This window comes from Leuciscus leuciscus (genome assembly GCF_965113295.1).
Source record: "Leuciscus leuciscus genome assembly, chromosome: 17".
NCBI lineage: Eukaryota > Metazoa > Chordata > Actinopteri > Cypriniformes > Leuciscidae > Leuciscus > Leuciscus leuciscus.
The window spans coordinates 12891734-12901524 of NC_138741.1; the positions used below are offsets into that span (position 1 = coordinate 12891734).

At 35.1% G+C, this 9791-nt stretch overlaps 2 protein-coding genes across 2 annotated transcripts; one reads left to right on the forward strand and one right to left on the reverse strand.

Annotated features, from left to right (window-relative positions):
* Window positions 1-1272: 1272 nt before the first annotated feature.
* On the reverse strand, window positions 1273-8313 carry nubpl (nucleotide binding protein-like). The gene is made up of 11 exons (XM_082143061.1): window positions 7982-8313; window positions 7515-7662; window positions 7367-7401; window positions 7164-7254; window positions 7022-7061; window positions 6194-6284; window positions 5865-5958; window positions 5508-5593; window positions 5241-5361; window positions 4974-5056; window positions 1273-3612 (listed from the first exon to the last, which is right to left on the reverse strand). The coding sequence occupies exons 1-11, from the start codon at window positions 8114-8116 to the stop codon at window positions 3550-3552; spliced, it is 987 nt and encodes a 328-aa protein (XP_081999187.1). The 5' UTR covers window positions 8117-8313; the 3' UTR covers window positions 1273-3549.
* Window positions 8314-8339: 26 nt separating this feature from the next.
* Window positions 8340-9476, forward strand: dtd2 (D-aminoacyl-tRNA deacylase 2). The gene is made up of 3 exons (XM_082143062.1): window positions 8340-8596; window positions 8686-8755; window positions 8881-9476. The coding sequence occupies exons 1-3, from the start codon at window positions 8483-8485 to the stop codon at window positions 9201-9203; spliced, it is 507 nt and encodes a 168-aa protein (XP_081999188.1). The 5' UTR covers window positions 8340-8482; the 3' UTR covers window positions 9204-9476.
* The last annotated feature ends 315 nt before the right edge of the window (window positions 9477-9791 follow it).

A 9791-nucleotide genomic window follows, 5' to 3' on the forward strand; every position in this document is an offset into this window, starting at 1 on the left:
TAATATGTCTGGCAGTGCCTTCCTTTAAATCTCCTTCCTTCTCTTTTTTTTTTACATCATGAATTATTTACCTTCTCCCCCCAACCCAAATCTCCTTCCAACACCCCTCAGATCTGCAGATTCACCGTCAGCTGTGCCTGCAGTCTTGCTGAGAAGCTCTGGTGTCCACACCCTTTGTGTGAAGCCTGATTGTGCAAGATTGGGCTAGTCATCGCCGTGTGGATTTAGTACAATCTAAAATAGCCAAGCACTTAGGTAAATGTTCAGGAAGGGTATCCCCCAAAGTTTTATATATATATATATATATAGGCTATATATATACCTGATCAACTACACAAACTACTTCTTATAATATAGTTTTATACGGCTGATATTGCTTAAAGAGGTGCCTCCAAAGTTTATTGTAAAGAAGATGATGCTAGAGAGCTAAAAGCAACTCATAGGCGCTTCTTTAAGCATACATTGCCCCCCTCCCTTCCTGTTCCCTTGTGCTGCAGTGCAATTGGAACCAGCTGCTGCTGCTATTTAGCCTGAGCAGCAGCACAGCTACATTGCCATGGTTATGGATCCACGCTTAGGATTGTGGGAAGGGCTGGGTTTCCGGGTCACTGAGGAGAAGAGATATCATGCAAATAAGCCCAGCCACATGTGGAATATTGTCAAAATGTCTCTCTGATCTTAAAATCTAAAGCTTAAGAATGCTGTTTTTAGCTAGGATGAAAAATTAAATAAGTTCTGAAGAATTAGAGCGCACGCTTCCTATGAGTATTTTCAATGGGAAGAACTTCAATGGGATATTTTGATATTTTAGTTAAGCTGACAGGTGGAGAAAAGATGATCCCACTTTACAGAACAAATAAAATAGGAAAGCTCAACATGGCGAATATACAAAATATTGAATTATCTTTATGGGGCACACTTCAAAAACTTTCAAAAACTAAAATATTTATAACAAATCAAGGTTGGGCTACATTTTATTTTAATGTGTCCCTGTTACAGTGTAATTATACATTTAAGTACTGAGTAATAGTAATTAACATGTACTTACTATAGTTTTAGGGTAGGATACGTGTTTGTTTCAGGGTTAGTTGCATGGAAATATGCAGAATTTATAGTTATTACTATAATAAATACATGTAACGTGTGTGTGTGTATATATATATATATACACGTATACTTGGACCTTTTAGGGGTAAATAAGATGCAAAGTTGTCCCTTTAAGGATGCTGCGCCAGTTACAGTTATATCCATACAATTTTTGCAAAAAAAAAATTTCTGAAAGTGTTCTGATGTTTTAGAATCAGGTCCCAAGATATAGCATTAAAGAAGATTTATTATATATGGCAACATTATATATGTTTTACAGGACATGTTTTAGAAATCCATTTCCAGCAAAACTGGGAATTACCTGAAACATGCTCAATCATGTTGCTTGTTAAGCAATCTGAATATGCCATAGGGTCTCCAAAATCAGATAGTGGAAGTTAACTGAACTAGGGATCAGCTGGTTGGTTAATTTTTTTCAGTTTTATATAGGTGCTTTGAAAAACCTTGAGGTTGCTTATTGCAGAGCCATGGGTGGAGCATGAAGTCCAGCTCTGGATGTAATGTGGGTGTAATGGGTGGAGCTAGAAGGTCCAACCACACCCTAACCCAACCCATAACTCTGTCCCTCCACCCATTAGATCCACAGAGGTGGAGCTGGACTAGGTCAAGCTCAACCCATGGCATCCAGAGAGGGGGAGCTGCAGTGAGCACCACTTGAAAACCTTGGCCCCAAAAGGCATGTACCTTACATAATTTTAATCAATAATACATAAGTCTTTTATTATGCATGTGCAGATCTCAATTTCAGCCAATATACAGGCATGAAGCCAATACTTTAGCCATGAAGACTTCATGTATGAGGATGCAGAGAGAGCTTACTATAGTTAACATTTTGTGTCAGTTGCTGTGATAGTTGATGGTCATTTGATTTTGGGTCTGACTGAAAAATGTGTTCAGTTTTACTCTAAATAATGTAAATAGAACAATTTACAGCCACGGGACAAACAACATGCATTCATGTGATCTTTCTTGAGCAAAATTCATTAAAAAAAGAAATGATTTCTCCTTAAATCTCATGTTTGCACCTCAGCTTATCTTATTAAGAGTATCTGCTCATGAATCAAAGATGACACAGAAATAAGACTGTCCTCTTGGGCTGCACAGCTACCCCATTTAATTATTGATTTTTTTTTCCCATAGCCTTGGGAGCTATAAGCCGTATTTACCACATGGGGCAAAGTCTGCTTTTATAATGTCACTGATAACACCACAAGGACACTGGGACATGTTTTAGAAATCCATTTCCATCATAACTGGGAATTACCTGAAACATGCTCAATCATGTTGCTTGTTAAGTAATCTGAATATGCCATAGAGTTTCTGACAAACAGATAGTGGAAGTTGTCTGAACTAGGATCAGCTGGTAGGATCTTTCTTTCAGTTTTCTCCAATTCATTGTGAAATTCCCTTTCCGGGACAATAATCCCAAGCATAATTTTGGTGAATTCCACATCTCTATATGAATGCCCTTTTACACACCTCAATGACACACTCATGGCAGTGTGAGTCACACCACTGCGCTCAGTGACATCAGACAAAGCACGTTATCGGGATAAACCTTTATTTATCATGAGAACAAAGAGAAAATAAATAACACCAAATGTGTAACTGTCCAAATTCAGCTGAGGTCATTGTACAGCTGAAATCCCAGGGTCAGTCTTCTGGGAACAGTTAAGCAATTGAGACTAAAAGAAAGCAGAATAGCTTCAATGCGATGATGAATCACAGACTGGTCTGTCTGGCCTGTTACACAGGGGTGGACTGAATACGGCTGTTTCAGCTGAGTCAAGGGAGCTCTGAAAATATTCAGGAAGTGACCCTGTTTTTCTCATCCCGTGAAAACTTCATCCCACTTTCCTACTGGACTGGAACCATTTTTCTTTATTAAATGGAGTTAAGTAAGAGTCCAATCATGTTAACTATCATAATAGGAAAAGTCATAGTTAAACCGAAATACCTAATTTAGCTTGTTTCGCAATAAATCAAACACAAAGCACAATGAGATGTATGAATACATTTGCAGTGCCATCAAGTGGCTAAGACCTGTAATGACCATCTTTATGTATTGACTGAAGCAGCACTAAATTTGCGCTTTATCCCAGTTCCTTCCGGCATGTTCCGGGTAAACACAACTATTCTAGTGGGGAAATATAAACATCTTAGATTTGCACACTAAAATGGACACTATATTAGTGAATTTAAAGTAACTTAAAATCTGTGATTTCCCAAACTTTTCAAACTCAAAATTATGTTATTAATATGAGTTATTTTAATGCCTGTAAATAACATAAACAGTATGTCTGTGTATAAATAACATAAATTATAACATTCTAATAGGCATGTAATACCAACTTAAATGGGTAAATAAGTTGATTAGGAGGCAATGACACAATACTGACATTTTCCTCAGGTCACCAAGACTAGATTAAATCTGGAAGTCATTTAACTTGGATGCTTCGCCAGTCGCCGTACTACTGCTGCTGCAACTCTTCTGTAAGCTTCGGCCTGCAAAACAGATAAATATGCATAACTATATAAGAATTAGTTATAAAATTATTAGATATATTCTAAAATTAGTTTATAAATGTTTTTTCAAATCAGTTCTACAAGCATTTGTTACTTGTAATAATCTGAAACTCTGATAGAAATCTGCCAATTGGTTTAGTTAGTTTAACATTTTACAACCAAAGTACTTAAAGGCATATTATAGTAGTTCAGTGATACATTTTTTGCTTGACCGTTCAGGAATAACCAAATTTTGGCGCAAACTAGAAAGTTTCAAAGAGCATTTCAATTTAAGTACATAATTTATCATGTATATATAATATACAATATTTATATTGCCATTTGTGCCATTTATCTCAACACAAGTGGGTTTGAGAAATAGAATTTAGTATTCAGGTATAATATTATATTATACATTATGTACCTATATTTAGGTACCTATATTTTTTATGTACCTATATTATATTATACATTATGTACCTATACCTATATTATGGGCTATATGTAAGAATTTTCATGTATAAATTGCTTGTAAACAGCTTGTACGAACTTTAAAACGTCTAAAAAGCCTGTGGACTGATTTTTATGTGAAGGACTGGGGACGTTTTTGCCGGGAAAATCAAAAGGATGTGATTCCCGAGAGCCTCTCTTCCCTTCTATGTCACATGAAATGAATGCTTATAAAATGTTCCAGATAATACCGAAAGAGCCATTTTGTACTGTAATGTCAATGTGTTGTGCAAAAAAAGGAGATTTTTTCAACTTTTAGTCTAACACAGCCAGATCTATATAGTCTATAGTCTCAAATATACTAAACTATCATTATAATTGTGTAATTTTACCTCATATGTAGTCTGTCGACATAATGCCAGTGAATTGCAGAGCTTGTGCAAGCATCTCCACATCGCTATGATCAGAAGTTCTTAACTGCTGTTTTCTTACTGCTGTCATTTTTGTTGTGTGTTTATTTTGTTATTGAGAGGAAAGGGCACAGCACGTATTTACATATATATATTTACATATATCAGGGCACTGAATCATGTAACGTTCAGTTTCTTGTACGTTACGTGCACGAGTGAGAGCATGAACAATTAGTTGCTGGCTGCAGTTCACTTAACGGTTACAACAAGGGTTTCTGAATTGTACAAATTCGTAAATTGTAGTTTTTATAATAAACACATGCTACTGAAAAGGTTTAAAACTTTTAATTAAAAATAAATACAAATTGTAATTTATCAATATATGCTACCAAAGTGGTGTTGTAGCAAATTTTGCCACCCAAAGATCCTGAAAGGCTTACAGTAACTACCATAATAGAAAACAATGAAAAGCAAGACAGGAGTCCATTATGATCCACTTACTTCTGGGCTATTTGGGGACGACACAACCACAGGCTGTCCTTTGTCTGATGTCTCTCTAATGTTAAGATGAAGAGGAATGTCTCCTGCAGTGAGAAAAGAGAAACCGTGTGTCCTCAGAGAGTGGCTAATCCACTTGAATCAAATCTAGTTACAAACAGTTTTACTTCATATTTTGTATTATATTTCATAAATGTCACAGTTTTGAAAAATGTGCTTAAATGCTAAACAATCAATCATAAAGTAATATATTTTGATGAATGATCTTACCAAGCATCTCAACACCGAGGGTATGAGCCAGCTCTTTAGCCCCATCTGAGCCGAAAATGTGTGTTTGATGATTGCATTTGGGACACTGAAAAACACTCATGTTTTGAACCAAACCCAGTACCTGAAAAAGCAAATCACATACTTTAATTTATATTTATAAAGCAATAAATAAATATTGATACCAATAAATTAAATGTGACTCTCACTTTGCTTCAATGTAATTAAATGACAAGGTAGAACCTTCAAATACAAAAGCAAATGCTTTACCGGTACGTTAACCTTTCGGAACATCTCAGCACCTCTTCGTGCATCTAGCAAGGCAATGTCTTGAGGAGTGGACACTATCACAGCGCCTAAGAGGTAAAACCGACAAAAGTCCACAGAAAGTATACAGAAAGACTTGTCATTTAATTAATAAACCTGTCAATTACTACTTAGATTGTGATATAGAGTGGTAAAAACTGATTTTATAATGAATGTTCTGAATACTAGAGAATGTTAATGTATCCAATTGTCTCCCACCTGATAGAAGAAATGACAATTATGAGAATCTGAATCTGAAAATCCATGGTGCTTTGTTGTGACTGACATTAGGTAAAAATCTTCTTTCATTTGTTTATTTACCTGCTATAGGAATGTTCTGAGTAATAGACAGTTGGACGTCTCCGGTTCCAGGTGGCATATCAATCACAAGGTAATCCAGATTCCCCCAGTCTACCTGGAAGGGAAAAGTAATTATAGTGGTGAAAGAAACAGCAATTTTGAGTAAATTGGACACAATTTTGCATGGAAACAACAATTCATGCACATTAATTTAAGATATGCTAATGAATGGAAATTGAAATCACTTGAAGAAATCGCATCTATTTGTGCTGGACGAGGACCATAGAGAAAAATTATATATTTGATAAATCCCATATTTCAACAGCAATTTCTAAATCTAAATTACACACCTGTCTAACGAGTTTCTCAATAGCTGACATCACCATCAGACCCCTCCACACAATAGGTGCAACCTCTTCAACCAGAAAGCCCATTGACATGCTGTAGGGAAAGCAAACTTTAAGATTTAAAAAAAATGAAAATAAAATTGGAGAGAAACAAAAACAAAAACAATAACTTAAAACTTTGAAAAGTTTGGGGTCAGTAAGATTTTTTGTTTGTTTGTTTTCAAAATAATTTTATGATTTTATTCAGCACGGATTATCAAAAGTGACAGTTATTCAGTAAGTGACTTTTATTCTGCAAAGACGCATTAAATTGATCAAAAGTGACAGTAAAGATATATTGTTAGAAAGAGATTATAATGTCACAATAGATTTCTATTTCAAATAAATACTGATCTTTTGAACTCTCTATTCATCAAAGAATCCTGAAAAAAGTATCACGGTTTCCACAGAAATTTTAAGCAGTTTCCAACGGTGATGATAATAATAAATGTTTTTTTAACATAAATCAGCATATTAGCATTATTTCTGAAGGATCATGTGACACTGAAAACTGGAGTAATGTTGCTGAAAATTCAGCCTTGCAATTACAGGAATAATAATTGTATTTAAAATATATAAAAAAATTTTTTTTTAAACAATTACTTTAAATTTGTGATTATAATATTAATAATTTACAATATTACTGTTCTACTCTATTTTGATCAAATAAATGCAGCCATGCTAAGGAGCATATATATATATTTTAAATCATACCGACCCCAGAAGATTTAAATGGTTGTCTATATAACATAATATTGTTGGACTACAGCTATTATTCAGAAATGTACTTACCAAGAAATTCCAAAATTTACAAGTGGTCTCATCAAGTTATCTGAAAATAAAGAGGAAAAATGGATCAGACATGACTGACCATTTTCATTTGTATTATTTTAAATATTTTTGTTTATAAAGCAAATGTGGCCACAACACTCACTGTCTGTTAATTCAGGGTTTCCTTTTAAGTTCATTAACTTGGGAATTGAAGGGCCATAGACATCAGCATCTAGAAGACCCACTGATTTACTCTACATGTAAAAGCGGTATAAAAGAAGATTTTATTGAAGGCAAATCAACTGCAATAATTGTGTCGATTTAACACAGTGGCTAAGATTGGGTTATCTGGATTCTGTATGTTACCTGATCATTAGCCATAATTCCAAGAGCAAGATTCACTGTGAAGACATTCAACTAAATTAGTGTTTCAGAGAAATATTGGCAGTTGACCAAAGGCATATTTTTGTGGAATGAAACAAACAAAGGTCAATGAATGCAAAAGACAATAAACCTGCTGTTGTGGACTTTCCCACCCCTCCTTTCCCTGATGCAACAACAATGACCTCCTTCACTCCAGCTATGGGCTTCTGTTTTGGCAAACCTCGTGCCATGTGCTGCCTCTGTCTCTCCTGTAGAGTTCGTTCACCAGCACCTGAAGTCTAACACAATAAAGTTTGAGCATATTCACCACTATTACAGTCTATAATTTAATGTAGTTGGGTCTATGCATCTTTATGAAAAATACATGCTATACAACATTAATACTTTAATATATTTTATTTATATATCGCCTTTCAAGAACCCAAGGACACTTCACATAATGTTGACAGATCCAAATATACAATCTAGATACAATAACACGAACAGGCAGACAGACACTGATCATATAACATACGAGACAAAACCAAAGCAAGCATAATAATAATGGCATTATACTAATGGCAATGTAATCACTATCTATTTCTGACATTTTCTTACCTTGAAACGAATTTCATGTCTATTATTTTGATGTGATGGAACAAATCTGCTAGGCAATAGCGGTGTGCCTATAATATTTGAGGAAAATGTATATATTTGCAATAGCTTTTTGTAGCTGTCGTGTAATTTAACCATCTTATCAGGTTTATAAAGAGACAGACTATGTCACGAGCAAAACAAAGACTACCACCGCTGTGGTGTCAGTTTAAAGCACTCGGTTACACTGGATCACCAATTTCTTTATTTAAAAAACATTAAAGATTGCAAATACAGTGCAGTTTTTCTAAATATATGGCATGAGCTGTCGTGAGGTTGAGCCGCACTGTCTCCTGTTGATGACGTATAATGTTTGGATTCACACGCGGAAACGGAACCCCCTGAAGTTCCAGAGTTCATTTCCATTACAAATGAAACTGTGAAGTTCACGCAACAAAACATATATTATTTATATAATCTCGGAAGTAAATCGATCACATTCATCGCAATCGAAGATTTCGTAGAATGTCCGAGAGAACAGATAACGACATGAAAGCGCGAGTGATTCTCCAGCAGTGTCTGCATGCACGACTGCAAGTCAAACCTCCAGATGCTGAGAGTGAAGCTGAATGGCCTGAGGTAGCAGACAAATAATTACACAATTCATCTTAATTAATTCTAGTTTTTGTCCAAATGATGACCCGTCTAATGTATTTCTGATTATTCAGATTAACAGGGGAATGGTTATCTACATCTGCTTTTTCAAAGGTGCAACTGAAGATATAATCCCCAAAATGGGTATGCAATTGCTCTTCATATTTGCAATAAAACATACTGTATGCATGAATTCTGAAATATAATACAATATATAGGCTAGGACAATTCAATAATCTGCTTAATTTACAGCTGTTCTTCCCTCTCAGTGAACACTCTGCTGAACATGAAGCTTTGTGAGACCGAATCTGGAAAGTATACCTCAGTCCTTTCACTACCTGGCAGTGTTCTCATAGTACCACAAGCCACACTTGGAGGAAAACCAAAAGGGAAAGGGATGCAGTACCATGGCAACATTGGGAAAGATGAAGGCTTGAGGCTCTACGACAGCTTTGTGTCTCACTGTCAAAGTGAACTCTCAGCCTGCAAGAGCAGTGACACTGTTACAGAGGTCAAACATGGAACGTATGGAAACCGACAAGTACTGAAGCTGGATACGAACGGACCATACACTCATCTAATGGAGTTTTAAGAATGACTTTTTCTCTTGTTTGTAGAATCTTCTTCACAGCAGTGGTCGGAAGTATATGGGTGGTTGAAGGACATGGTCCTATATGGACTTCAGAAGTACAAAAGATGTGAATGCACATTTATAGTTCCACTCCTGATTAAAGTGCAAGGCATAAGCATGGTGTATGTGTCTGCGTTCATGTTTTCTTAATTTTGCTGTGATTTTGTGAGTATGTTAATCACCTATTTGCCTATAATTCTGGGCCGTAACTATTAAAAAAAATTAACTATAGTATCCTATCTTGTCTGTGCCAGTTATTATTATCTTTAAAATAGTAGTAGTATACATCAAATTACAGTTTAAAATAATTTATTTAAAATATTTAAATCTGTTTGCAGAGGATAACACCCTAATTTTACTCATATATACACATCAATTAATAACATATAATCAGAAGACTGATTTTAAAAAAAGCCACCTGCTAATTATTCCATAGCATTGTTTATTAAGTTCCATATTAAATTTAAAATAGACACCGTTTTTTTTAATGTTTTTTTTAGACCCTCTCAATCTTTATTGTGCTCATACACTAAAAAATCTGACTAAAAT

Excerpts from the sequence above, each read along its gene's own strand:
- nubpl (XM_082143061.1), bottom strand. The coding sequence starts at position 8,116 with ATGGTTAAATTACACGACAGCTACAAAAAGCTATTGCAAATATATACA. Across the intron at positions 7,062-7,163 it reads AAACCCTGAATTAACAGACA|ATAACTTGATGAGACCACTT; the intron begins GTGAGTGTTGTG and ends CTTTATTTTCAG. Across the intron at positions 5,057-5,240 it reads CCTCGGTGTTGAGATGCTTG|GAGACATTCCTCTTCATCTT; the intron begins GTAAGATCATTC and ends TTCTCACTGCAG.
- dtd2 (XM_082143062.1), top strand. The coding sequence starts at position 8,483 with ATGTCCGAGAGAACAGATAACGACATGAAAGCGCGAGTGATTCTCCAG. Across the intron at positions 8,597-8,685 it reads GTGAAGCTGAATGGCCTGAG|ATTAACAGGGGAATGGTTAT; the intron begins GTAGCAGACAAA and ends CTGATTATTCAG. Across the intron at positions 8,756-8,880 it reads AGATATAATCCCCAAAATGG|TGAACACTCTGCTGAACATG; the intron begins GTATGCAATTGC and ends CTTCCCTCTCAG.